This window comes from Drosophila persimilis, unplaced genomic scaffold (assembly GCF_003286085.1).
Source record: "Drosophila persimilis strain 14011-0111.01,24,50 unplaced genomic scaffold, DperRS2 tig00000652-arrow-arrow-pilon, whole genome shotgun sequence".
NCBI classification, from domain to species: Eukaryota; Metazoa; Arthropoda; class Insecta; order Diptera; family Drosophilidae; genus Drosophila; species Drosophila persimilis.
In genome coordinates this window covers 773,744-801,673 of record NW_020825329.1, presented here as the reverse complement: position 1 = coordinate 801,673, position 27,930 = coordinate 773,744, and the positions used below count along the sequence as shown (strand labels likewise).

Here is a 27,930-nt window from a genome sequence, read left to right as displayed (position 1 = left end):
GCAGAATCGTAGAGAATGACTATATCATCTAGACTGCAGAATCTGAATTGGATCGTATCAATATTATAGCCAGAATGAAGAAAACAATTTCATTCTCTCTCTAACACACACGTATCATAGCCGGCTTTGCTTAGCGCAAAACATTAGCGCCTAGATCTCAGAGACTATAAGAGCTAGAGCAACCAAATTTGTTTATCCACATTTCTATGAAATCGAACCTGCACAAGTTTATTTCAAAACTTCTCCCCACCCCACTTCCGCCCCCGCAAAGGACGAAAATCTGTGGCATCTACAGATCTCAGAGACTATTAGAACTGACTGCAGAGCTCTCACTGTTACAAAACTAGTTGTAATTGTGTATTTTAAGTGTATTTTTGTAAATGTATTTCTTTTTGCTCACTGTAGAGAGCTCACTGCTACAAGTGCGTTTCAAAATTTCGCCCCACCACCTTCCGCCCACACAAAAGACGAAAATATGTGGCAACCACAATTTTGAAGAAAGGAGAAAATTAAAACGCACAATCATAGAGAATGGCCATATCTACCAGATTCCCGAATCTTACCGAATCCGAATATTACAGCCAAAAGTAACAAATCAATTTGCAGTGGCTACGCAGTGCCCATCGATCTCCGCAGCAACTCACAACGTTCCCCCTCGTTTTTTATTTGGACGTTGACGTGCAATGACTGCATCTTATACTGCACCGTCAAGTGGTGTGACACCTGCAGAAGGCTGTTACGCGCGGATCCCAGGCAAAACGCGGGAGGAGTCCCGCCCAACCGACCGAGGGGAGCTGTCGCATGACGCGCGGTGCGAATCAAACGCGTACATGCAGGAAAGATAGTTGTATGACTAATATTCGAGGAAAATTAGCACTACACTTACTAGGAAACTAAGCATGCATTCAAAATACAAATACCACTACAATTACAAATTACTAGAAAGGTGTGTAAGGATTAGTAACTTAATAAGAGGTAAAGATTTAGTGGTGGATATAATATGGTAGAGGGAATTATAATCCGAGCATAAGACCCTAAACGGTTCATATAAGGAATAATTCTGCATGAAGGTGGAATGAAAGTGGAAAGGAACAACGATATAAACTTTCTAGTTAGTCTAATAGGAATCGTGAAGTTTATGCGGCCCACAGATCAGGGCTGTCTATGTCACCCTTGATCAAGTTGTGCATAAAAATCACACCAAGCATTTTCCTACGGTTAACTAAGGATGGGAGGCTTACTAATAGAAGTCTACTAGAGTAAGATGGGATCCCTGTGTAATCTCTTCCTTATCTATCCCATATAGTATATATGGCCATTTCCATTCTGACGTTAAGTTTCATTCGTACGACAAAATGTTTAAAAAATAACGAAAAAGTCTAATTAAAAAAAACAATTATATTTTGTAATTATAAAAAGTAAGTTATGTAAAGTAAGACAAAATATGGTTAGGTATGGTCCACGTACAAAATTAAAAAACTATCTGTAGAATATTTGTTTGCATATATATAAAACATTCAGTGTTAAATTTCCAAGTTTTTAAACGCGTACGTTACTGGCGTTACGTTACCAAATTTAACAAACACATATCGCTTATAACATGGTGCTTCGTTAAGGATTTTATATTTATATATTGGTGTTTTTTTTTTTTGGGGAATGATATTGAGTTAAATATTATTCTGGATACTTTAGTTAATCACACTTCAACATTAACCACTTTTTATAATTATTTTCCATGCAAAAATTCTATTCCCATTTCATTTGATTTTGTTTTTTTTTACACAAATTTCCTTAAAATGTGTTCATTTTTTTTATTAATTAGATTTGGAATTTGGTTTTTTATTTTAAAATATTATTAGTGATACAAATTATGTTGCTTGCTGTTACTGTTAGAGCACAACAATAAAAATGTTGGCGGAAGATGTTGCCAAATCCAAACTTGGTTGCTCTAGCTTTAATAGTTTCTGAGATCTAGTCGCTCGTATGGAGCGACAGGCAAAGCCAGGAAACGTGTGTATTAGAGAGATACAGAGCGAGAAGGAATGCAATTTTTTCTTCATTCTGGCTATAATAATGATACGATCTGATTCAGATTCTGCAGTCTAGAGGATATAGTTGTTGTCTATAATTCTGTGTTTTTGATTTTCTACTGATTTTCGTTATTTGTGGGGGTCGTGCGAAGTTTGGAAATACATTTTTAATAGCGAGATATCAAAGAAAATGTCGTTTCTCTAGCTCTTATAGTCTCTAAAAACTAGGCGCTCATAGGGACAAACAGACACATAGGACTCAATCGACTCGGCTATTGGTGCTGAACAAGAATATATATACTTTATGATCGGAAATGCATTCTTCTAGACGTTACACACATTCACTTTCACCACAAATCTAATATATCACTATACCATTTTGAGTATCGGAGATATCAAAAAATTTGTGTCATTGTGGGCAGGTCGACTGAGTGTATTCTGGGCGGCATACGCCGGTATCTGGTTCCCGCAAGACGCCTTTCCAGTACATTAGAGTGGCTTCTGGGCTTACAAATATGGCTCTTCGCTTGATTGTTGATAACATCACCAACGAGTGGTATGTTAAGGTCCTTGGCAATGTCCCGGTTACGGATATACCACTCAGCTCTGGAGATCCTACGAAGAAATGTACTCTGGAACGTCATGATCGTCGCATGGTTAGTTTTGGCGGCAATCCCATGCACCTGAACGCTGGCTAGTATGGCTTTGTATATTATAACTTTGTTTTTTAAATTGAGCTTGTTGCTTTGTTTAAGTAGCCAGAACATTTTCTGGGTCTTACACACCAACTTGCTCCTCACGCTACGGATCTGACTGTCGAAAGTTGAACGTGCATCCAGTGTAACTCCGAGGTATGTGTGAATCCTACGCTGCTCCACTAGTTTCGCAAGCAGGAAGACACGAGGGCTAGAGCCCATTCTTATAGTGTGCGTCACCACTGCACACTTTTCAGGGTTTATGGAGATGTTCCATCGGCAGGCCCAGCTTTCAAATAACTTGAGGTATTGCTGTAGATTGTCTGTGGCATCATAGACACAGCTAGACCTCCAGAGTACTGCTGTGTCGTCAGCAAATGTTGCCACCTTGAGGGTCTGTCCTGTTTACCTTCGGACCTTGGAGGATTTGTCATGTCGTGTGTGAATAAGCAGTAAGGTGTCGGCCCAAGCACGCTGCCTTGGGGTACCTTGATGGTCTTGGTCAAAGAAGCTGCCCCATCCTGGACTGCAGGGAAGGTTGAGCATCATTTCGATCTTGACGAGTAGTCCCTTGAGCCACACCCGGTCGAAAGCCTGCGAAATATCCAGATAAGCAGCCACAGTGTACTGTTTGTTTTGGAAACCGACTGGTAAGTGTTCCACTAAATTGTGCAGTTGTTCGGGGGTCCGTGCTGAAGTCTGAACCCAAATTGGTAGTTCGGCATGGCTATTTTGACCAGCGGCGACTCCAGTAGCCTTCGTAGGATGCAGCCTATAGTTTTTGAGTTTTTCTGGTGGTTTTGCTAGCTTTGGCAAGATAATTATATGGGCAAAACTCCAGGCCTTGGGAAATATGCTAATCTTAGCGACGCATTAAAGATTAGCAACAGATATAGAATCGCTGTTTGGTAGCGCCTTTGCCACAACATTTTCAATTCTATCGTCGCCAGGGGTTTTCTTGAACTTGAATTTCTTTGTCTTCAGAGATTTCTTGAAAAGTGATTGGCGCCACAGGGAGCTCCATCTGGTGGATCTCATTCCACTGAGAGGCTCAGTGACTAGTAGATTTTGTCCGGAAAGGTTTGAATCTTTCTTCCAGGTTCGTCGCAAAAGCCTCCACTCTGTCCATTGCTGTTCTTGCCCAGGAGCCGTCAGACTTCCTTACGCCCGACATGCTCTACTCGGTGCCCGCCTTCGATCTCTCAACCGTTGCAACGACTGTCGCAGAGAATAATAAGCAAATATGCAGTACTCGCCAAGCTGTCAATATGCAGCTGCTGGATTAACGAACTTTCTTACAGCGCAGAGGAGCAGTCCGTTCTGGCTATGGACCGCAGAGAGAATGGACACCCGTCATGAATGAAGACGCTGCATCAGTACATGCTTTTATTATTTTTTTGTACATAATTATACTTTATTAGCTTTCAGAGCTTAAGCTTATTCTTAATATAGAAATTCTTGATAGAAATGTTATATATTCGTTTAGAAATCCCTACCTAGTAGGCACATAAGTAGTTTAGAGTAAATGAGTGGTTTAAGTGATGTATTGGTGTATGCTGACGGAAGCAATTGTTTATATACTGATTTCATAATATATTGATAATACTGATTTATATAATAGAGATTCAACAAGTCATTTATTTTTTTGGCTCAATGTAAGCTCCTACGCCCGGCGACAAAAAAAGCCGCACTCTGAATTTCATACCTATTTTACTTTTCCAGCCTGTGACTTCCGATTCGTCTAATTTTTATCTTTGTCGTCGCTAAATCACATCTGTTCCCACGTCTGTAATTCAGCATTTTTGTTAAGTAATATTTTGTGGTAACAATCTTAGCAAAGGGGTAAGGAAAGATCGTGTTATTATTAAATAAGTCTCAGGATGCGTTTAAAAATTATGATGAGATAGCATCAAAGAAGCAGCAGTTTTACAAATGAAATTTCGGCTCGAACTATTCAACGTCGGTTAAAAACAACTTTTGAAAGGTCGAATGAAGACAGCTCGCTTAAATTGGTCCAATCTGAGTGGTTACGAATCATATTCTCGGATATGTCCAAATTTAATCTTATTAAAGTTCGCACAGTAGGAAGATATTATTTTTTCAATTATTTGAATATATCAACAAATTTAGTATGAATATTTGATTAAAATTTATTAAAAAAAAAAAATTTGACATGAGGTCCATAAGAAGTCAACAATGCATGAAATTTCAGGGTGCAATTTTTTTCTTGTCGCCGGGTACAGATTGTTATGTTTTTAATTGCGTTGCAGATCACTTAAGATGCAAATTTCTATTAGCATTTTCAAGAAAACCAACTAACAAAATTCATAACTTCCCAGATTTAGTTTTTGTCCATCATCTAGCGTAGAGTTCTGAAATAGGACTCGCGTGAAGGTTCGATCCCAGGCAAGATAAAAACATTGTGGCTTATTCTTCCACCTTTCTGAAAACATGGGAAAAACTAAGAATTATAAATAAAGTAGATTAACAAATGTTAAAAGCTTATCTGCTAGATTTAATTTCAGTGGATGGAATTTTTCATTTATAAACATTGCATTACATAAATGATGGGGAATCCGTAAACAAATCATCATACGATTTTAAAAAGTTTGCTTTGGTAAAGACTGCTCAATTTTTAATGGTAGTTATTCTACGTCACACAAAGCATACACACCTCTTTAAAAATCCGTTAAATTCATTGGATTCGAGTTGAGCAGAGTGACTGTCTCAACATATAGCAACTCAACTGTTTATGATCTTTCATCATCTTTCTGAAAAAAGAACATTATTGTGTTATCAATTTAACGAAGTAAATATTAAAACGAAAACCTATATGGTGAGAGCATTATATCAGCTGTTTAATTTGGTTGGATTTGGAACAGTTCTCTTCACGGAATATCGAAGCGAGCTGGGTAATTGTTTCATCATATACTTATATTATAGTAGTTGTACGAGTATAAAATAAAAATAATGTATCTTACATAAAAGAAAGCCAAAATGCAGAGCGCAAAACGACTTCGGCCATGGGGAAATTCAAAATGGCACTAAATGAGAGAAAAAATGTAATCAAAAATATTATATCCATTGGTTAAAGTATATAAGAGCATTCATTTCTATTTAAGTCTAGATCAGTTACTAAGGTGAATATTTTCATCAGGTTTTTCAAGAGTAGCAAATAAAAAACTACATCATTTCTCAGTTAATTATTTTTTTAACTATCATCTAGCGTACTCACCTAAGATAGGACTCGCGTGAAGGTTCGATCCCAGGCAAGATAAAAACATTGTGGCTTATTCTTCCACCTTTCTGAAAACATGGGAAAAACTAAGAATTATAAATAAAGTAGATTAACAAATGTTAAAAGCTTATCTGCTAGATTTAATTTCAGTGGATGGAATTTTTCATTTATAAACATTTCATTACATAAATGATGGGGAATCCGTAAACAAATCATCATACGATTTTAAAAAGTTTGCTTTGGTAAAGACTGCTCAATTTTTAATGGTAGTTATTCTACGTCACACAAAGCATACACACCTCTTTAAAAATCCGTTAAATTCATTGGATTCGAGTTGAGCAGAGTGACTGTCTCAACATATAGCAACTCAACTGTTTATGATCTTTCATCATCTTTCTGAAAAAAGAACATTATTGTGTTATCAATTTAAGGAAGTAAATATTAAAACGAAAACCTATATGGTGAGAGCATTATATCAGCTGTTTAATTTGGTTGGATTTGGAACAGTTCTCTTCACGGAATATCGAAGCGAGCTGGGTAATTGTTTCATCATATACTTATATTATAGTAGTTGTACGAGTATAAAATAAAAATAATGTATCTTACATAAAAGAAAGCCAAAATGCAGAGCGCAAAACGACTTCGGCCATGGGGAAATTCAAAATGGCACTAAATGAGAGAAAAAATGTAATCAAAAATATTATATCCATTGGTTAAAGTATATTAGAGCATTCATTTCTATTTAAGTCTAGATCAGTTACTAAGGTGAATATTTTCATCAGGTTTTTCAAGAGTAGCAAATAAAAAACTACATCATTTCTCAGTTAATTTTTTTTTTAGCTATGATCTAGCGTACTTACCTAAGATAGGACTCGCGTGAAGGTTCGATCCCAGGCAAGATAAAAACATTGTGGCTTCCACCTTTCTGAAAACATGGGAAAAACTAAGAATTATAAATAAAGTAGATTAACAAATGTTAAAAGCTTATCTGCTAGATTTAATTTCAGTGGATGGAATTTTTCATTTATAAACATTGCATTACATAAATGATGGGGAATCCGTAAACAAATCATCATACGATTTTAAAAAGTTTGCTTTGGTAAAGACTGCTCAATTTTTAATAGTAGTTATTCCACCTCGCACAAAGCATACACACCTCTTTAAAAATCATTTGAATTGATTGGATTTGAGTTGAGCAGAGTGACTGCCTCAACATATAGCAACTCAACTGTTTATGATCTTCCATCATCTTTCTGAAAACAGAACATTATTGTGTTATCAATTTAACGAAGTAAATATTAAAACGAAAACCTATATGGTGAGAGCATTATATCAGCTGTTTAATTTGGTTGGATTTGGAACAGTTCTCTTCACGGAATATCGAAGCGAGCTGGGTAATTGTTTCATCATATACTTATATTATAGTAGTTGTACGAGTATAAAATAAAAATAATGTATCTTACATAAAAGAAAGCCAAAATGCAGAGCGCAAAACGACTTCGGCCATGGGGAAATTCAAAATGGCACTAAATGAGAGAAAAAATGTAATCAAAAATATTATATCCATTGGTTAAAGTATATTAGAGCATTCATTTCTATTTAAGTCTAGATCAGTTACTAAGGTGAATATTTTCATCAGGTTTTTCAAGAGTAGCAAATAAAAAACTACATCATTTCTCAGTTAATTTTTTTTTTAGCTATGATCTAGCGTACTTACCTAAGATAGGACTCGCGTGAAGGTTCGATCCCAGGCAAGATAAAAACATTGTGGCTTCCACCTTTCTGAAAACATGGGAAAAACTAAGAATTATAAATAAAGTAGATTAACAAATGTTAAAAGCTTATCTGCTAGATTTAATTTCAGTGGATGGAATTTTTCATTTATAAACATTGCATTACATAAATGATGGGGAATCCGTAAACAAATCATCATACGATTTTAAAAAGTTTGCTTTGGTAAAGACTGCTCAATTTTTAATAGTAGTTATTCCACCTCGCACAAAGCATACACACCTCTTTAAAAATCATTTGAATTGATTGGATTTGAGTTGAGCAGAGTGACTGCCTCAACATATAGCAACTCAACTGTTTATGATCTTCCATCATCTTTCTGAAAACAGAACATTATTGTGTTATCAATTTAACGAAGTAAATATTAAAACGAAAACCTATATGGTGAGAGCATTATATCAGCTGTTTAATTTGGTTGGATTTGGAACAGTTCTCTTCACGGAATATCGAAGCGAGCTGGGTAATTGTTTCATCATATACTTATATTATAGTAGTTGTACGAGTATAAAATAAAAATAATGTATCTTACATAAAAGAAAGCCAAAATGCAGAGCGCAAAACGACTTCGGCCATGGGGAAATTCAAAATGGCACTAAATGAGAGAAAAAATGTAATCAAAAATATTATATCCATTGGTTAAAGTATATTAGAGCATTCATTTCTATTTAAGTCTAGATCAGTTACTAAGGTGAATATTTTCATCAGGTTTTTCAAGAGTAGCAAATAAAAAACTACATCATTTCTCAGTTAATTTTTTTTTTAGCTATGATCTAGCGTACTCACCTAAGATAGGACTCGCGAGAAGGTTCGATCCCAGGCAAGATAAAAACATTGTGGCTTATTCTTCCACCTTTCTGAAAACATGGGAAAAACTAAGAATTATAAATAAAGTAGATTAACAAATGTTAAAAGCTTATCTGCTAGATTTAATTTCAGTGGATGGAATTTTTCATTTATAAACATTGCATTACATAAATGATGGGGAATCCGTAAACAAATCATCATACGATTTTAAAAAGTTTGCTTTGGTAGACTGCTCAATTTTTAATGGTAGTTATTCTACGTCACACAAAGCATACACACCTCTTTAAAAATCCGTTAAATTCATTGGATTCGAGTTGAGTAGAGTGACTGTCTCAACATATAGCAACTCAACTGTTTATGATCTTTCATCATCTTTCTGAAAAAAGAACATTATTGTGTTATCAATTTAACGAAGTAAATATTAAAACGAAAACCTATATGGTGAGAGCATTATATCAGCTGTTTAATTTGGTTGGATTTGGAACAGTTCTCTTCACGGAATATCGAAGCGAGCTGGGTAATTGTTTCATCATATACTTATATTATAGTAGTTGTACGAGTATAAAATAAAAATAATGTATCTTACATAAAAGAAAGCCAAAATGCAGAGCGCAAAACGACTTCGGCCATGGGGAAATTCAAAATGGCACTAAATGAGAGAAAAAATGTAATCAAAAATATTATATCCATTGGTTAAAGTATATTAGAGCATTCATTTCTATTTAAGTCTAGATCAGTTACTAAGGTGAATATTTTCATCAGGTTTTTCAAGAGTAGCAAATAAAAAACTAAATCATTTCTCAGTTAATTTTTTTTTTTAGCTATCTAGCGTACACACCTGAGATAGGACTCGCGCGATGGTTTGATCCCAGGCAAGATAAAAGCATTGTGGCTTATTTTTCAATCTTTCTGAAAACTAATAATTTGTTTATGTATGTATGTAAATTGAGTGGATGGAATTACTTAAATGATGCGGAATCCGTAATGAAATCATATTTGTCCAACACACCGTTAACATATTTCTAGATTATTCATATTATACACACTATATTTGATTTGCAAGTGTAGCAGTTAATAAAAGCAAACCTCACAACATATGTAAAAAAAAAATGGTATTAACATTCGTTTAAAAAATAAATCTTATAATATATATGGCTAAATAAATAAGCAAGTAATCCAGCAGCTTAACAAGAACATACCATAGAATCATATGAAATTGCGCTACTCCTATCAAAGGAAAATCACCATAGCAAGTCCTGAAATAAATGGAATGTGCAGAATTCATACAACTATAGATCGTTTTACATTTACCATTTAGTGGTTCACATGGATCTGACTGTATTGCTATTCACTTGTAACTGTTTCAAATGTCTACAAAGATAGAAAATTTAGAGAGTTAACATAAATTCAAATGCGTTCTTCATCAATCCTTCTCTGTATTTTTTCAATCAGTAAAGAATTGTCATCAGTAAACGGACAGAGACGAAAAATAAAACATCATTTTTATATCTGAACGAATTTTATATCTGAAAGGGTTTATATACCTTATGTGAAAAATACGGCCCCAATATTAGTGTTCTTTTCGAGCCCCTCAATCTAAAGAATCTAAAATCTAAAAGAAAAAATCAGTTATTTAAGTGGTTTGCAGCATGTTTGTGAGTTTACATACCATGCTTTAGATGTAGCACCAGATTGGACGATTTGGCAAAACGTGAACAGCAAGTCGATTTGCAATGACTCCTAGAAAGGAAATAGACCCCTGGACCCAAGAACAGAACGCACAAAAATTATTTTCTACAAAGTGTAGAGTTATATATTATATATGCTCTGTGAATGCAATACAATATACAAAATGCATATCCAGCTCAGACGGCCTCCTGTACGGGGGGTTCGTAACCTTCAGGACGGTCGACCACGGCGCCTTCAGCAGATACGACGGCTTCTGTAGTTTTTCCGCCACCATCACCATGCAACTCCAGAAGCTTGGATACGTCAAAACGAGGCTTCTTCAACACCTTAACTTTACGGATGTAAACATCGTGTAAAGGATAGATACGCTGACAACTCTTTTCGATATCTTTCGCAATTGAGTCGAGAGCTAATTTGTTAACCAGCTGTTTCAGATCAGCACCGCTGACTTCATTAGTAATGATGTCAGTCATACGGGCCCGAATCTTACGGACCTGAGACTGCTGCGCATAGCAAGTTTTGCGCTGAGACTGCTGGTCCTTTGCAGTAAATCCAATGCAGAACACACGCAACAGATAGCCATCAACAGTTTTGGCCTCTACGATGGCCTCGATAAGTGTTTGCCACTTCTTCACCATGGACCTATCCAAAGAAAAAGTACATTTGTGTAGATTATTGTGTACATACATATATGTATGTGTATCTCTATTGAATACAAAAGTGTTAGGTCGTCGTCGTCCGATATTTTACTCAGTAGGTTGTCGCAAGAGTAAAGCGGTTGCGTAGAGGGCTTGCCCCATAGTGCGCTATATAAATACGTTGTCCAAAAAAATATATATACAGTGGTGCTCATACACTTAAGCCACAAGAACTACACAAAGAATTTAAGCGAAAATCAAGAAAAGCGATTTTACAGCTCCCATTTTTTGTCTCAAATTAGACCTAAGCCCGATGCGGTGAAACAGCCCCAGACCATGATCGAAGCGCCACAATGTTTAACGGTCTTTGTGTATTCTGGAGTTAATTATTTGTTGGGAGGACGTCGTACATATAGTTTACCATCATTTCTAAAGACATTAAACTTAGATTTTTCGATCCAAACAATCATATTTCAAATATTGGGACCTTGGTGAGTAAGCACTGTGGCGAATTGAAGGCGCTTTTTAACATTCATGATGGGCAGCAATGGGCTTAGGTCCCTGGTAAAGATTCAAGGTATTATGAACGCCGAAATGTAGAGAGACATTATCAGTAACAATTTATCTGGAGAACATGCCGGAAATTTGCCACTTGCCTGGATATTTTAACAGGACAACGACCCGATACATTGCTGCAGGATAGTCCCAAAAAAAAAACAGCAATTAAAAGGATTTGTGCCGAATTTTACAGGAAGAATGGAGGAAAATCACCCCTCAGCAGTGCGCACGTCCTGTAGATTCAATACCAAGGCGTTGCTCCACTTTTCTTAAGCAGAAAGGTCATCCTACTAAATATTAAAGTAGTTTTATTAAAATTACTAGGAATAGTGGGCAAATTTTAACTTTTTTAGCCATTTTGTTTGAGGTGGCTTAAGTATATGAGCAGGACATTTTCGAGATGGTTTCAGATTTTTAAATTATTTCGCTGACTATATATTTTCATAACTTGGTTGTTGTTGTATTAAAACACTGACATATAGAACTAATTTGAGACAAAAAATGGGAGCTGTAAAATAAAAACTTTTCTTGATTTTCGCTTAAATTCTCGGTGTAGTTCTTGTGGCTTAAGTGTATGAGCACCACGGTATATATTGGCAAATCATTTTATTTTCGTTGGCCTAATTCTTCAAATTAATCGTTTTCCTCGATTATGCATAAGGTGTACAGACATACATATATATGCACATACATGTATGAATGACCTGCTTGTGCCGCATTCATACTAAAATATTTATTGAGTTCACTTACCTGTATTTATCTGTAGTCAAATCCATGCCATGGAAGTTGCACAAAACGTTGCGGTCCTGTACGTCTTCAGCAATAAGACGAAACTTACGGAAAGAACGCTCAGGATCGATATCTTTTTGCAGGTCAGCCAGAGACACTTCAAACACGCGGCCCTTCAAGTAGTCGGAGGCGATTCTTTGACCCTGGGTGCGGTTGACAAGCGTTTTACCGATTTGACGGGTTTGAAACATATTCGGTGCTTTGACATCGTACCAGTCCTTGCGTGAGAAGGGGTCTACTACCTTCTTCTTACCACCCTTTTTTCCTCCCTTGGAAAGACCCTTATTTTTGCCGACTGCCATGTTCAACGAATAAACCGGAAAAGGCCGAAACACGTTGAGTACGCTTGTCAAAAGGAAATGATAGAAATAGTGTTGAATAATGCGTAGATTAGTTAAGCCTTAAGTACACTGAGCGATTTCACAATTAAACGTAGATGAGTCAAACTAAATGTTTCGAATTAAAGTATTATTGTACATATTATGTTTTAAATTGAAAATATATGAATTTATATACTCGGTTAAATTAACCTAAAAAGCTTAGTACTTAATACTATTACATAATCAGATGAGCGCTCATAAGCGTCATAATTTTCGATAGGTGCAGTGTGTGACCAGTTGCACATTCTCTACGGTTTGTGTTTGCTTACAATTATATCTGTTAAAAATTCCATTTTTTTTTTCCATGAAGACAAATTTATAGATCTGAGCACCACCACAGGAACGGTGGGATTTTTTGACAAGTGTGAAAAACCGATTCACACTGGTTCCATCCACAATCTATTAATTGGTTGCATTTACATTTTGAATTAAATGTTGCGGGAAACTAAAATATTGCTGTCTTAACCCAGATGTTCTGTTACACTCATGTTGCGAAAACAGTTCCCCGAAATGGATGGTCCTCAGTTTGAATAGCCTATTAGTCTCATCAACAGTCGAAGGAAAGCCGATAATATCGATTTTATAATATATTAATTAAATACCCGGTAGTCATCTTCATAATATATAAGGAGATAAAAAACATGTTGATTACATTTCTGATTCGCATTGTAGTCCTTCAGCGCCGGATTGCTTTCATATAAAATTTACATTTTTATTTGATTTTATTTGTAAGCAAACACATAACAGTATAACCGCCCTATGGTTGCACACACCTGGTCACACCCAGCCCCAAGAACACGAGGACAGCCAAGAAGCCGGCTAGCAAACCTCACCGCCCGGACGCCGTGGTCGTCGAGGCGAAAGGAAAAACCTACAGCGAGGTGCTGGCCCTGGTTACCCGGAGAGAAGACGGTCAGCTTCAGGACCTGAGTACGAGCGTCAACAAGGTCCGCCGTACCGCAAATGGTAACCTGCTCCTTGAGCTGAACAGAGGCGATAAAGAAAGCGCAACAAGGATTAAGGGTAGCCTCGAATCGGTACTGGATGGAGTAGCGGAGGTACGAGCCCTTTCCGAAGACACGAGGACGAGGGTGCTAGCGATCAGCGACCTGGACCCGCTAGTAACCGCGGAGGACCTTGTCAGCCTACGCCCATCATACTCGGACACCCAGACTGCCGTAATTGGACTGCCGAGCAAGGATGCTCAAGTGGTCCTCGGCAAGGGCAAGGTCAAGGTGGGATGGACGGTATGTAAGATCAAGGAGAAGGACTCGCAGCCTAGGTGCTACAAGTGCTTGGAGATTGGGCACATTGCGCCAAACTGCCATAGTGCGGTGGACCGAACTGGGTGCTGCATTCGCTGCGGCATCAATGGGCACAAGATAGCAGACTGTCCAAACAAGGCAACCTGCTTCGTCTGCGCCGGGAGAGGCCGAGAGGACAGAGGCCATCCATCGGGAAGCCGGCAGTGTCCCTTCTCGATGCTAGGAGAGGTAGCCGGAACAAGAGGATGGAAGTGATCCAGCTCAATCTGAATCACTGTAGGGCCGCACAGGACCTGCTCCTGCAGACGGTGAGAGAACTCAAATCGGACCTGGCCATACTCAGCGAGCCGTACAAATCAGGTGACAACGAATCCTGGGCGACCGACAGAACAGGGAAGGCATCCCTGTGGGCATGTGGAGGCGATCCCTACAAAATCACCAATGTGCTGGCAGGAGACGGATTTGTGCGCGCGAGAGCTGGCAACCTATGGGTATACAGCTGCTTCCTAGCGCCCAGTCTACCCCTCGAGTCCTTCGCCCGAATCATTGAGGAACTAGCTGAAGACGCAAGAAACCGCGGGGCAGTCCTAATCGCCGGGGACTTCAACGCGTGGGCACACGAGTGGGGCTGTCAAGTCACCAACGCAAGAGGCCGAATCCTGCTAGAAACTTTAGCATCGCTAGACCTAGCGCTGCTGAACGAGGGCTCCCAGCAAACCTTCTGCAGGGGTAGCGCTGGGTCAATCATTGACCTAACGTTCGCGAGCCCTTCACAGCTGCGCAATGCAACGTGGCGAATAGGAGACGTGTACACCGGAAGTGACCACGAAGCCATAGTATGCACCATTGGCGAACGCCCCAGACCCAGCAGATCAAGCGCGAGGAGCAAAGCCTACATCGTGGACACGCTCAACACCAGCGCTCTGGCTAGAAGCCTCGAGACATGGGAGGCCCTCGGGGACACAAGTGCCAACGAATCGGACAACCAGCTCGCCTTGCGAATGGAGGAGGCCTGTGACAGGAGCATGAGACAGCGGAAGCCATTCATGCGGCACCACGAGCCAATCGTGTGGTGGAACGCCGACATCGACAGGCTCCGGACAACGTGTCTAAGGGCCAGACGAGCTATGCAGAGAGCGCGACGCACGACTCGGTTCGTCACATCGCATGAGGAGTATAGGACCGCCAGGAAGGCACTGAAGCATGCAATTCGGAGCAGCAAGCGGGAATGCTTTCTCCAACTCTGCGACACAGCGGAACAAGACCCCTGGGGCAGGGCTTACAACATCGTTATGAAGCGGCTAAGTGCCGGGAGCAAGGCGCCAACGGACCCCAGCACCCTCGAGGACATAGTGCACACCCTGTTCCCCAGCGAGCAACAGGGGCGTCCAGGCCCCTTAGAAAGCGACGCACCGATCACGGGCATCGAAACGATCACGGAAGCGGAGATCCCGGAAGCCGGTAGGAGCCTGCCCAGCAAAAAGCCCCAGGCCCGGATGCAATCCCAAATAGGGCTTTAAAACTGGCATTGGCACTACAGCCATCCGCCTTCGCCGAGGTCTTCAATAAGTGTCTGCTAGAAGGTACCTTCCCCGATAGGTGGAAGATTCAAAAGCTACTGCCGCTCAACAAGCCAGGGAAACCACCAGGCGAGCCTTCCTCGTACAGACCAATTTGTCTCCTGGACAACGCGGGGAAGGTATGCGAAAAGCTCATTGCACGTAGGCTCAGCCGTGCCATTGAAGATGCTGGCGGCTTGTCGCCCAACCAGTATGGCTTCCGGAAAGGCAGATCAACCCTGGATGCCATTGGCTTATTGTCCAACATAGCGGAGAATGCAATAAGTGGGACCCGCTGGAGAGCGGTACTAGTCGGGGGACTAGTCCCAATAGCAGAGCAAGCGAGGGAAAGGGCCGAGGTGTACGAGCTATCTCGCAGGGACACCCACAATCCTCCCACCGGAGTCGAGAGAGAATCACCCAGGCATGAGACCGTCAGGAGGTGGCAGATGAAGTGGGATTCCTCGACTAAAGGACGCTGGACCCACCAGCTGATTCCGGATATCAAGCTGTGGTTGGAGAGGAAGCACGGACTGGTGGACTTCCACCTCACTCAGATGCTGAGCGGCCACTGATGCTTCAGATCGTACCTGAAGCGGTTTGGACACGAAACGGAGGACTGGTGCCCATCATGTGGTCGAGGTATCGTGGAGGACGCTCTTTGAATGCCACCTTTCGAGTAAGAAAGGCGCCAGCTAGAGGATGAGCTAGCCACCAGCATTAGCGTCAGAGGGATCGTGCCGCTCATGGTAGCGAATCCCAAGGCGTGGGATGCCACCACTAGGTTCGCCGCCACTATAATGCGGGAACTACGGAGAGCGGAGAGGGCAAGGAAAGTGTCGGAGGAGTAAGGAGGAACGGCTGTGCGAAGCAATGCTTTGCGGCCGTACCGCATAGCTACGCCCCATTACCCCACCAACAAACCACAGTCCCAGACCCTCACAACTAGTTGCTAACCTTATATAAGAACTAGTATTAAAGCATAATAAAAGTAATAGAAGACAACAAAAAAAAACACCCAGCCCCAAGCAAACTATATGACACTCTCAATCAATGGAAAATTTGTCCGATCTGAGTACGAACATGAGTCTGTTTGCCACCTAGATTTCATATCAGAAAAATGAAATACCGATTAATAATAGAAAGGCAACCGAAATATATATATATTCTATCTTTTTTCAGCAAACAGGCAAGTCAGGTAAGTCATTGACAATTTTAGTAAGATGGTTTTCCTGCACGTATAGAAGGCCACTGTGGCCACTCGCCATGAAATGCGAGGGCTTGCCTATCTTAGGTATGAAGACGACTTTGATCTGAAGCCGCTAGTCAAGTATGTGCCCGTGGGAAAAGACTCCTTCGAAGATCCTTTTGAGCCAATAATTGGCAGGGCAGGGCATCAACCCTGACTCATGTTTATTGAACAGATCTTCAGTGAATAATCCTGGCCTTCGAGGCTTACTAATGTGTCTGTCTTCAATGCTGAATTTTGGGAGTAAAAATTGGTGTTACTCTTCTTATGCGAAAATTCAGTGTATTATGCATACATAAAGAGTACACACTGTTCATAGTACATGTGAAAGAACACACAGTTTAACACTTTGTTGTAATGTTTACGTAAAATCAAGCCTCGGTCATAATTCATGTGCGACGTAATACGATCACACAATTATGCCTTGAGCTATCATAAGTGCAGCCGTTAAGTTTACGTAACTCGACGGCGTAAGGAATATGATCCAAAGCATGTGCATACCACCTTCTGTCTCACGCTCGCGCTGTCAGCAACACTAAACATTAAGCTTATATATAATGCGGCCGCTGCGCTGACGGCTTTTCTGGCAGCGCTGCTGCTCGGCCTTAGCCAAGTAAACTTTAAATTAAAAGATATGAAAGCAGTCAATAATGAACCAACGAAAATAAATTACAGCAGGTACGTGTTTTACATGTGGTGTCAGTTACGTATAGCTTTTAGTCTGGGTCCAAGTCTTCTCCGAGACTCGCGCTCTGGCGTTAGACCTCGTTAATCGCAGCCACCGCCTTCATGCAGTGGGTTGCAAAGGAAGCGTTTTGGCATTGATGCCACATTGCGTCCTCGCTCTTCACCAAGTGACATTTTTCGCGAGGGTCATGACCAAGCCGCCAATTATGGTCTTGCGATCCTCCGCTAAGCGTTGACGCCTTTTTTGGCGCAGGATTGAATTGGCTCATGGCCTTTGTTCAGTCCTTGTATTTCGGGTCGCCTTTAGCCAGGATAAATCCCACTCGTTTGTTGTATTGGTACGACGGCTTTTTGCCCTGTGGTGCGCCTGTCTGGGTTGTCAGGGGTTCCGCTTGGGGCGCTTACTGTTTATCCCCCTGTAACACCCGATGGCTGACGGCTACATTTTTGTGGATCCCTGTGGCCTTAGAACTTTTTGCACTATGGAAGGAAAACAATCATGGTTTTCGTTGTGTGAGGAAGAACTCCCACATGGTGTCGTTATGGGAGTGCCATCGGTCTACCAACCAAAGCGTCGTCGTGTTGACACTGTCGAACAGTTGAGGATAACAAAAACGAGGGGGAACGTTGTGAGTTGCTACGGAGACCGAAACTCTACATTTATACCCGATACTTAGTCAGTATGGCTCTCCTCCGGCAGACGCCGCTAATATTAAACGACACGACAAAGAGTGCGTGCGAGAGAGACAGAAAATCAGTCTGAGCGTGACGTCGGGCGCTGCGTAGCCACTGCAAATTGATTTGTTCTTTTTGGCTATAAAAATAATCTGATCTCATCCAGCAATCTGATAGATATGGTCATTATCTATGATTCTGCGTTATTGGTTTTCTCGAATCTGCAATATTGTGGATGCAACCCTGTCCGTCTGTCCGTCCGTCCGTCCGTCCGTCCGTCCGTCCGTCCGTCCGTCTATCCGTCCCCTTCAGCGCCTAGTGCTCAAAGACTATAAGAGCTAGAGCAACGATGTTTCGGATCCAGACTTCTGTGATATGTCACTGCTACAAAAATATTTCAAAACTTCGCCCCGCCCACTTTCGCCCCCACAAAGGACGAAAATCTGTGGCATCCACATTTTTAAAGATACGATTAAACCAAAAACGCAGAATCGTAGAGAATGACTATATCTTTTAAACTGCAGAATCTGAATCGGATCGTATTATTATTATAGCCAGCATCAAGAAAACAATTTCATTTTTTCTCGTCCTGTCTCTCTCTAACACACACGTAACATAGGCGGCTTTGCTTAGAGTAAAACATTAGCGCCTAGATCTCAGAGACTATAAAAACTAGAGCAACCAAATTTGGTATCCAGACTCCTAATATATCGGACCGAGACGAGTTTTTTTCAAAATTTCGACACACCCCCTTCCGCCCCCACAAAGGACGAAAATCTGTTGCATCCACAATATTGCAGATTTGAGAAAACTAAAAACGCAGAATCATAGAGAATGACCATATCTATCAGATTGCTGAATCTGGATCAGATCGGATCATTTTTGTAGGAACAAATCAATTTGCAGTGGCTACGCAGCGCCCGACGTCACGCTCAGACTGATTTTCTGTCTCTCTCGCACGCACTCTTTGTGGTGCCGCTTAATATTAGCGGCGTCTGCCGGAGGAGAGCCATACTGACTATGTATCGGGTATAAATGTAGAGTTGCGGTGTCCGCAGCAACTCACAACGTTCCCCCTCGTTTATTAATCAATTTTATCGGATAAAATTATATGATTAGTTCTGGCTATCTGGTAATTCTAACAAGAATATCAAAGTCGCGAAATATCAACGCAATCACGAAAGGCAGCACTGCCGGGGTCGTCGCTGCTTCGCTCGTTTCAACGCAACGCAAATTTTCCGGTCACGGACATCTATCAAATTTCATATTTAAGGCATATTTAAGAAAAAAGAGTATAGAAACTTTCATTGGTAGGTTTCTTAAATTTTCGCTCTTAAATCGTCCTTAGGTTAGGTTAGGTTAAGCTGGTAGCCGGGAGGGGGGGGGATAAGAGCCTGCCGCCCCCAAGCTCACTTGGACCTATAAAAGGTCCGTTGTGTTGCCGCATGGGAATGTGCCCCTTCGCGTTGCCCGAACCGTGAGAGCATACTACTGCAGGTTAAGGGCATTCCCATCAGGTGGCTTGGATGTATTTGGACAAGGTCCCTGGTTTGATTTCGGACAGGTCCGAAATGTCCGTGAGGAAAGCAGCCCCGAGAAAACGAAGACGACGATTTCCAAGGGCTGGGCAGTGGCAGAAGAAGTGGGGGACCGATTCCTCCTCCTCCTCGTCGCGACAACTCCTGCAGAAGTCGTTATGAGGGATTGACAGTCTAGAGGCATGAGTGCCGATCTGTCAGTGTCCCGTAATGGCTCTAGTAACTGCAGAGCACTGTGCTCTGCTGAGTCTATACAGCTCTACTGAGCGCTTCTTAAAGGAAACGGTTGGCTGCCATCTCCTGTTTGCATTTTGCTCGAACAATTCGTGCGTTAGGAGCTTGCACGTAGCCAAGCGCATCGCTACTTGCTCCCTCTCCGATAGGAGAGGAATCGTAGTACCCTGCCTGGCTAGCTCGTCGGCGGCGTCGTTCCCCTCGATGTCCCTGTGGCCGGTGACCCATATAAGGAAAAGATCTAACTGCTCTGCGATCTCGTGCAAAGACCTGCGGCAGTCATTTACGCTGAGTTCGACGATATTGAGCCTAGAGCTTTGATAGCTGCTTGACTGTCCGAGAAGACGCACACTAAGTGCGTATCTAGAAGTAGTTTAGAGACGATCGAAATGGCTTCTCTCATTCTGAGGGCGGAAAGTGTTGCCACCTTCTTTCCCATGAGATCCACAGGGAGGAGGTCCAGCACAGTATCCAGGGCTTCCCCTGGAGTAGCTCTGGATGGCTACTGGATGCTCAATTTCCAGTCGAGCTTTCTATCGAGGATTAGGCCAAGATACTTGGCGTTGTTGCTGAAGACTAGCGTTTCCCCACATAGTCTTGGGGAATCAGTACCGGAACTTTGTACTTCCTAGTGAAAAGCCCCAGTTCCGTTTTAGATGGGTTGACGCCTAACCCGCATTTGTCTGCCCATTTCGACATTTTCGTGAGAGTACTTGTCATGCACTCACACAACGTCTGCGGAAATTTTCCGGAGAATGCTATGGCAACATCGTCCGCGTACGCCACCACACGGCAGCCACCCCCCTCTATCTCCCGCAGCAGTGTGTTGCCCTGAGGTGTGCCTCTGCTGACAAATCTGGTAAACGTTGACGTCCCCAGTGATGCCTCAACCGTCCTGCATTGTAGCATCTGATCGATCAGGCTCACCGTCCTGGAGTCAACGCCCAGATCCGTCAGTGCGCCCGTGATGGCGGTCGGAAGGATGTTGTTATAGGCGCCTTCTATGTCGAGGAAGGCTACTAGGGTGTACTCCTTAAAGTTAAGGGACGCTTCGATGATCGATGTGATCGAGTGTAGGGCCGTTTCGGTGGATCTTCCCTTCCGATAGGCATGCTGTGAGTCTGAGATCAGACTGGACGGAATGCACGCCGTGAGATGCAGCACCAGGAGCCGCTCCATCGCCTTTAGAAGAAAAGACGATAGACTTATGGGTCTGAAATCTTTTGGGGCAGTGTGCGAGGGCTTGCCTGCCTTGGGTATTAATACGACTTTGGTCTGAAGCCAGGTGTCAGGAATGCACCCGTGGGAGAAGATTCCCTCGTAAATTATTTTGAGCCAGTTAATGGCTTTATGTCCCGCGTGAATCAGTTGGGCAGGGAAGATGCCGTCTGGCCCCGCGGACTTGTAGGGTTTAAAGCTTCTGATCGCCCAGGAAATGTTCTCCTGGCTTAGCAGTCTCAGGATGGCATTTGAGGCGACAGAAGGAGGCGCGAGGTAGCTGGGTCTGTTTTCACTGGTCGGTGTTCTTCAAGTAGCCCAGGGTGGGTGTTGTCTTCGAGAGAACTCTGCGCAAGCGTGAGGCCTCTGAGTTACTCTCGATTTCGCTGCAGAACTTACGCCAGGAGGCGCGTTTGGCTTTTCTAAGTTCTTTGTTGTAGGTTGACAGACTGGCCTTGTATTCGGCCCAGTTTTGCTCAACGCTTTCAGCCTTAGCTTTATTGAAGAGTCTCCGGGAGGCTTTCCGGAGTTCACCCAGTTTCGGATTCCACCATTCAGGTTTCTTCCGGCCTCTGTTCTTGCCAGTGGGGCATGCTTTGTCGAGCGCCTTATTGCAGGCGTCGGTAAAGATCTTAAGAAGACGAGTCGTGGCCTCCGTGGAGAACTCCTCCTCAGATGGGGGCTCAGGGAGAACACGACACTGGCACTTACCTGTGGTCCGAGAAGGAGTGCTCTTCCAGGACCCTCCAGGATACAATGTTACGCTGTATATCATGAGAGGCAATCGTGAGGTCCTGGACCTCCTTGCGGTTTTTAATAATAAAGGTGGGATCACTACCCCGGTTTAATAAGACCATCTGAGTGGTCAGTAAGTAACTGAAAAGGTACTCACCCCTTTCGTTTGTGTCAGTGCTTCCCCACTGACAGTGATGTGCATTGGCATCGCACCCCACAATTAGGCCGATGTCCTTGGCCGAGCAGTCTGCGATTAGAGCCCGGAGAGGCGCGTGTGGAGGGGGGTCTGATTGTTCATGCCCCATGTATGCGGAGCAGATCCTCAGTGAGCGCTCCTGGCCTTCGAGGCTCACTGCGGTGTGGTCTTCATTGCTGAAATTTGGGAGCAAAAATAAGTGCAACTCTCTTTTTGCAAGAATGCAGGTACGAATTTTACCTGCGGTTTCAGCTACGTATAGCTTGTAGTCAGAAGTTCTCAGACCGGAGACCCTGTTTCCGAGGATCCAGGGCTCCTGAATGAGGACTACGTCGGCTCCACCCTTGGCCAGGTGGAGCAGTAGAGCAGCGCATGCTGCCTTACAATGGTGGAGGTTTATCTGCAGGAGCGTCAACGACATTCCTGAGGCTCGGCTCCACCATTGTTGCTTCTAGATCGCTGTCAGGGGACTCCGGCTCCTCCCCGACAACGATGTGGCTGAGACCTCTGGCTAGGTCGCTCTCGTCGAACGCGTAGTCGTCCAAGATGTCGTCCGACATCATGGTCGCCGCATCCGACGCCGGGTTGTCTTCCTCGCATGAGGCCCCCTCTTTCGGGATCTCCGGCAGCTCCGGGTCTGGCTCGACCTCCGCTTGCCTGCCCTTGCGATCGGACTTGTAAGTGGATATGGTGACCTTCTTGTAGCCATAATCCACTACACCGTCCGACTTTGCGAGGAGATCAATGGATTCCTCATTTAGGACGAGGATATCCTCCACCTTTGCCACCTTCCAATCGGCTGTAGGAAGGTGGGGGTTGCAGACCTGCAGTAACCTGAGGATCTTCTCAGGCTCTGCAGGCTTAGCCTTCATGTAGAGGGCCGCAGAGCGAGCGTCTTGGCAGGCGATGGCCTTCACCTTGCCTTGATGCCACCCTGCGACCTCACACTTTGGCGGTGGTCCGCCGTTCTCCTCCAGTTCCAGTAGGAACCGGTCCTGGAGCTCGTTCTCCACCAGGTGCCACTTATCGCGAGGGACATGGCCGTCCTCGGCGGCCCTGTCCAGGACACCGATCAGGGTCTTGCCCCTCGCCACCTCAGCGAACGACCGGTTCGTGAGGTGGGTCTTCACCCGCTTGGCCTGCTGGGCTTGGCCTGGCTGATTTGCGGGGTCCTCCGCTGAGCGTTGCCGCTTGTTGGGGGCCTTGGCTGCGCCCTTTCCGGCTTTGGCTGGCTGGAACAGTGGAAGGATTGAGGAGGCCCACAGCCTCTGCTCCTTTCCTTCGGCTGACGCCCTGAAGCTCGGGTCTTCGTTGGACAGGATGAAAGCAGCTCGTCTCCTGTCCTGGTACGACGGCTTTCCTCCCCGTGGTGCAGAGACGCTGCCCGCCGGGGCTCCCATGGGTTCTTCGCTCCCGGTGCGCTTACCAGCCGCGATTACGCTCTGCTTGGCAGCCACCCCGGTATCCGCTTCGCCCTTGGAGCCACCGGACTTGGCAGGACCCGATTGGCTTTTCGGGCCTCCCCTCGCTGCGGCTGCTGCCTGAAAACGGTGGACCGACTCAGTCTCCTTCCCCGTCTTCTTTGGACCCGGTTTCCCAGGCGCTGGTGCAGAGGGATTGGCTTGTCCCTCCGGTACTTTAAGAGGAGTACCGATCTCCTTTGCGGTTTTGTTGGTTTTTATATTTTGAGTGTTTGACATAGTAGTTCCCACGAGTAGGCGGGAAGGGGATGGTCACCCGAGGCATAACCCGCTTGCCCCGGGAAGCCTGATTTAAACTGGAGGTCGGCAGGTATCCAGAGTCCGCATATTAGCGACCGGGCACCCCCCCGACCATGCATCCCTCGGCATATAATAGTGTCACCTTGGATTGGGGTAATTTCACTGAGAGTTTTCTTCTCTCCGCCCGACTACCATTCGCTAGCATCCTAGCAGAGACATGACCGTGCTAGGACCTGTTTCCAGCCGCCCTCACGGGGAGAGTATAGTCGCACTTCCACCGGTGTGCACAGTTACGGCGGGTGACGGTTCGCTCGCAACCCTCTGTGTCCTAGGGGGGGTGTGAGACGCAGACCGCACCGGCTATTACTAACCGGAGCGGTTGCGCCTCAGTTCCGAGTTCACAGTTGCGCGAGCCGACCCGTCATCCGTTTGTCCCCCTGTAGCACCCGATGGCTGACGGACCAATAAATCGTCCTTACGTGCATAAATTATTCCAATGGATTGCATTTAAATCCTTGTCGCGCAATCACTTTCAAAGAATTTACATATATTCGGCGCGCACCACTCGGCTCTTTTTGCTCTCTTCGAATCGGTTAAGGCTCTCTTCGAATCGGTAAGCAACAATGAGTATCATGCCATGCACAAAAGCGGCGGTAACAGTTTATTGTCTTCCTACATAGACCTAGACTTGGTATCGGTATCAGGATATACAAATAGTCATCAAATGCATAAATACGTCTTCAAATACTAGCAATATTGACGTGACAACATTGCGTCTGTTTTTTTTGTTGAACTTTTTTGTTTAAACCGTGTTTTAGTTAAAATACAATAAATGTGAGTACTTAAAAGTACTTAATCTTGTAGAAAATGTATGCATCAATGAGATAAAACTATGTGGGCAGGGCTGAGGGTTTTAGTAAGCCAGCATTATTCAACGGAATATCAAAACTGAGGAACGGTTATGGAACGATTACTTTTTTAAATTTTTGTTGTTTGACCTTATTCGCTAACATCTTTTTTTCAGGCCAAATAAAATAAAAGCAAGTATTTAAAATAAACCAGTCAAGTAAAAAATATGTTTATTAATTGGATAAAATTATGTGGGCATGGCTAAATCTTCCATATAGCTGATATTCGACGGAAGACCAAAATTGAGGGAATCGTCGTATTTGTTGAATCGGTAATGGCCCGGTTGACAACATCTAAGTCCTTGTCGCTCACATTCAAAAAAGTTAGATTTGGCGCGCACCGCTCGTAACCAGTCGATAGTATCGATAACCGAACTTGAATCGGGTAAGGACCTCTTTTACCCGATTGACAACAATGAGTCCCATTCCACAAACATGTTGCTAATTTCATGCACACATACCCTGGGGGAAATGGATGTTATAGAATTGTGAATATGTTTGTCATCCCAGGCAAAAACAATTTATTTTCTATTGAAAATATATTTATTTTAATATTATTTTCAATATTTCAACGATATTTTAAAGCTTATTGTCTTTTTGTAGGGACCAAGAATAGGTATCAGGATCGAGATATATATACAAAACACTTATCATATACATGAATATGTCTAAAAAATGTCAATTTGAGAAAAGGTCTTATTAGTTATGTTTTATCTTCATATCAATATTATACTTTCATATAAAAATAACAAAATAGGGTATACAAAGGCTATACTACGGCTTACACGCAATATAGCGACTCTTTTTTTTTTGAACTTTTTCGTTTAAACCTTTTTTTACAATAAATACAATAAAAGCAAGGATTAAAAACTTTCCAATCTTGTAGAAAATTTATTCATTAATGGTATAAAACTATGTGGGCATTGCTGAGAGATTTAGTGTGCCAGCATTATTCAATGGAATATCAAAATTGAGCAATAGGAACGAATTTCCTTTTTCGTTTGTTTTGATTGACCTATTTCGCTACTTGTTTTTTGTTTGAGCAAGGGTTTTAAAATAAGCCAGTCAAGTTAAGAATAGGTTAATTAATCGGATACAATTATGTGGGCATAGCTAAATGTTCTATATAGCTGGTAATATTCGACGGAATAAAGAAATTGAGCAATTGGAATGATACTTGTTTGTTTATGCTACTGTTGTAAGAGCAAAAGTGCCTTGTGCTTCTGCCTACAGTGGCTTCGAATAACAGTAATCACAGGGCACTCCCAAAAACAACCGCTGTTCCTCGGCTATTCCGTGCTTTCACCTTCTTCGCTTTTACAGTAAAATTCGATCCACAGAGTCTACAGTTGCGATCCCAACGAAACCCGCGTCCCCCCTCCCCTCTCACCTACAAGCAGTCGAGCCACGAAATCTGTTGCGATGCGAAGAAACCGCGTCCCCTCTCTCTGACCATCAAGCTGTTAACCGTTATTTACAACCTGATCAGCGTTGGCGTTCTATTTCCATAGAGAACCCTTCCCATACCCAAGCCAGAGCCTTCACCCGTCCCAAACAAGAAGTCATTTAAGTACATATGTATGTATTCATATATTCTTTATTTATTATTAATTTTTCTTGAATGTACAATGAATGAAAACAACTCTCATATGTACTCGTTTCTCTTTTTAAGGGTATTCTATTGTATACTTAGTAAGTTATAAACCATGGTTAAAGTTAAGTTGAAGGTATATTTACTGTATTTCTTTATATAAAGTCAATTTAATTTTAAAAGGTATACATGAGGTATACAAAACTATACGCAAGTTTTTTTAAAAGAAATATCGAAATAGGGTACACAAATGTCCATAACACCGGTTGACAAGCAGTAAGTGTTCAAATAACGTACCATTTTATACAAACGTACATGCGTTGCATTTCTTTCCCGCTTACCTTTTTCTGATTTGACTTTATTTACTTAGCGACTGAATCCGACGAGGATAGCAGCAAAGAATCCGAAAGCGAAGAGGTAAATGGGTAAGCAGATTCGATGACATATGTACATGGGAAGAAAAACAACAAAAACCTCGTACAGCACGCCGCCAACCGAGAAGCTGCCGCCAAAGTTGATGAGCGCGAACCAGGCGCTGGGCCAAGCAGTCGGCAAGAAGACGGGCGAGGTGTTCTCCAATCCCTGGAGCGGCACGGCAATGGTCAACAACGACACACATGTGCAGCTAAAGAATGGACGCAAGATCTGCTGGAACTTCAGGAAAGGACGATGTCGTTTTGGAACAAGCTGCCAATACGCCCATGACTCTGATTTGGCGATGACGGAAGAGACTCCTCCCAAAAATAGTTTTGAGCCAGTCTTAGCAGTCCAGGTGGTGAAAGATACTGGAAATACCAACACGCGCAAAAATCCCTGCCTGGGTAATGGCTTGGAGCCAGGCAAATGAAGGTAATGAAGTCGTACCAGAAGCAACACCCGTCTGGCCGCTGTTAAACCAGTCCTGCATCTGTGATCTGTAGCAAGCAATTTTTTCCCGCAGGACAATAGGTATTCGTCATTACATTTACCATTCGGAGGCCGTCGTCTTCGCAGCTGTCGCCGCAGTTTGTACTCTCCGATAGCTCCAGCGACAATCTCAGCGTACACACTGAACTCCAATAGGAGCCTAGCATTGGTTTATTCGGCAGCCGCGTAGACTCACTGTTGCCATCCTTTAAGCCGTCATTGTCACAATTATCTTATAGTAGAACAAGCGTAGTATATAGAGTTATGTAAATAAATCGTCCTCTAAACCCAAATTTACCTGAATCCTGAGAGAACGATATGTTGCCGATGACAAAAGCCACGCCCCTCACAGCTAACTTCCTCTTCACTCTTCACTCTGCATGCAACCTCTGTCAGGAGGGAATCCCTCGTTCTTCGCATTTCCATGCCTCGGTGGTCCACAAAGCAAGCGGCCAGGGAGTCGACCATAACGACTTTTGTTTTTAGTGCAGCCTGGACACCGTCAGTCATTTGCTGTTCGAAGGCTTTAAGTACTTCAATGAGCTCCTCTGATGTAAGGACCTCTACCACCTGAATGTCCGCCATTGCTTTCTCGCTTGTTTCCTGATCCACATTACGCTCCAGCAGCATGTCTTGTATCCTTTTGGTGGAGAAGTCTTGCTTGGTATCGACGAAAAGCACTTGCCGTTTGTGTTTACATACAAAATTAAGAGCCAAGGTTAGTTGGGTCTTTCCCACGCCAGTCTGGCCACTGACTTCCCAGACTCTGCCTCGCCTGAACGGGTGCGCAATGGAGTCCAAAAACTACAACAACTCTGTTCATATTGGCCTTTGAA

The 27,930-nt window shown here is 42.9% G+C and overlaps 2 protein-coding genes and 1 pseudogene across 2 annotated transcripts; 1 reads left to right on the top strand and 2 right to left on the bottom strand.

The window, feature by feature from the left end:
- Positions 1 to 4,340: 4,340 nt before the first annotated feature.
- Positions 4,341 to 8,852, bottom strand: LOC113566233. Its single transcript, XM_026990989.1, has 14 exons — positions 8,838 to 8,852; positions 8,538 to 8,626; positions 8,284 to 8,346; positions 7,977 to 8,073; positions 7,681 to 7,745; positions 7,427 to 7,489; positions 7,120 to 7,216; positions 6,824 to 6,888; positions 6,570 to 6,632; positions 6,263 to 6,359; positions 5,961 to 6,031; positions 5,707 to 5,769; positions 5,400 to 5,496; positions 4,341 to 5,168 (listed from the first exon to the last, which is right to left on the bottom strand). Exons 3-10 carry the CDS (start codon positions 8,325 to 8,327, stop codon positions 6,284 to 6,286), a joined length of 570 nt encoding a protein of 189 aa, XP_026846790.1. The 5' UTR covers positions 8,328 to 8,346; positions 8,538 to 8,626; positions 8,838 to 8,852; the 3' UTR covers positions 4,341 to 5,168; positions 5,400 to 5,496; positions 5,707 to 5,769; positions 5,961 to 6,031; positions 6,263 to 6,283.
- A 1,493-nt stretch (positions 8,853 to 10,345) lies between these two features.
- LOC6602537 (40S ribosomal protein S3a) lies at positions 10,346 to 12,549 on the bottom strand. Its single transcript, XM_002027530.2, has 2 exons — positions 12,194 to 12,549; positions 10,346 to 10,889 (listed from the first exon to the last, which is right to left on the bottom strand). Exons 1-2 carry the CDS (start codon positions 12,532 to 12,534, stop codon positions 10,424 to 10,426), a joined length of 807 nt encoding a protein of 268 aa, XP_002027566.1. The 5' UTR covers positions 12,535 to 12,549; the 3' UTR covers positions 10,346 to 10,423.
- Positions 12,550 to 26,633: 14,084 nt separating this feature from the next.
- On the top strand, positions 26,634 to 27,082 carry LOC6602538 (annotated as a pseudogene).
- Positions 27,083 to 27,930: the final 848 nt, after the last annotated feature.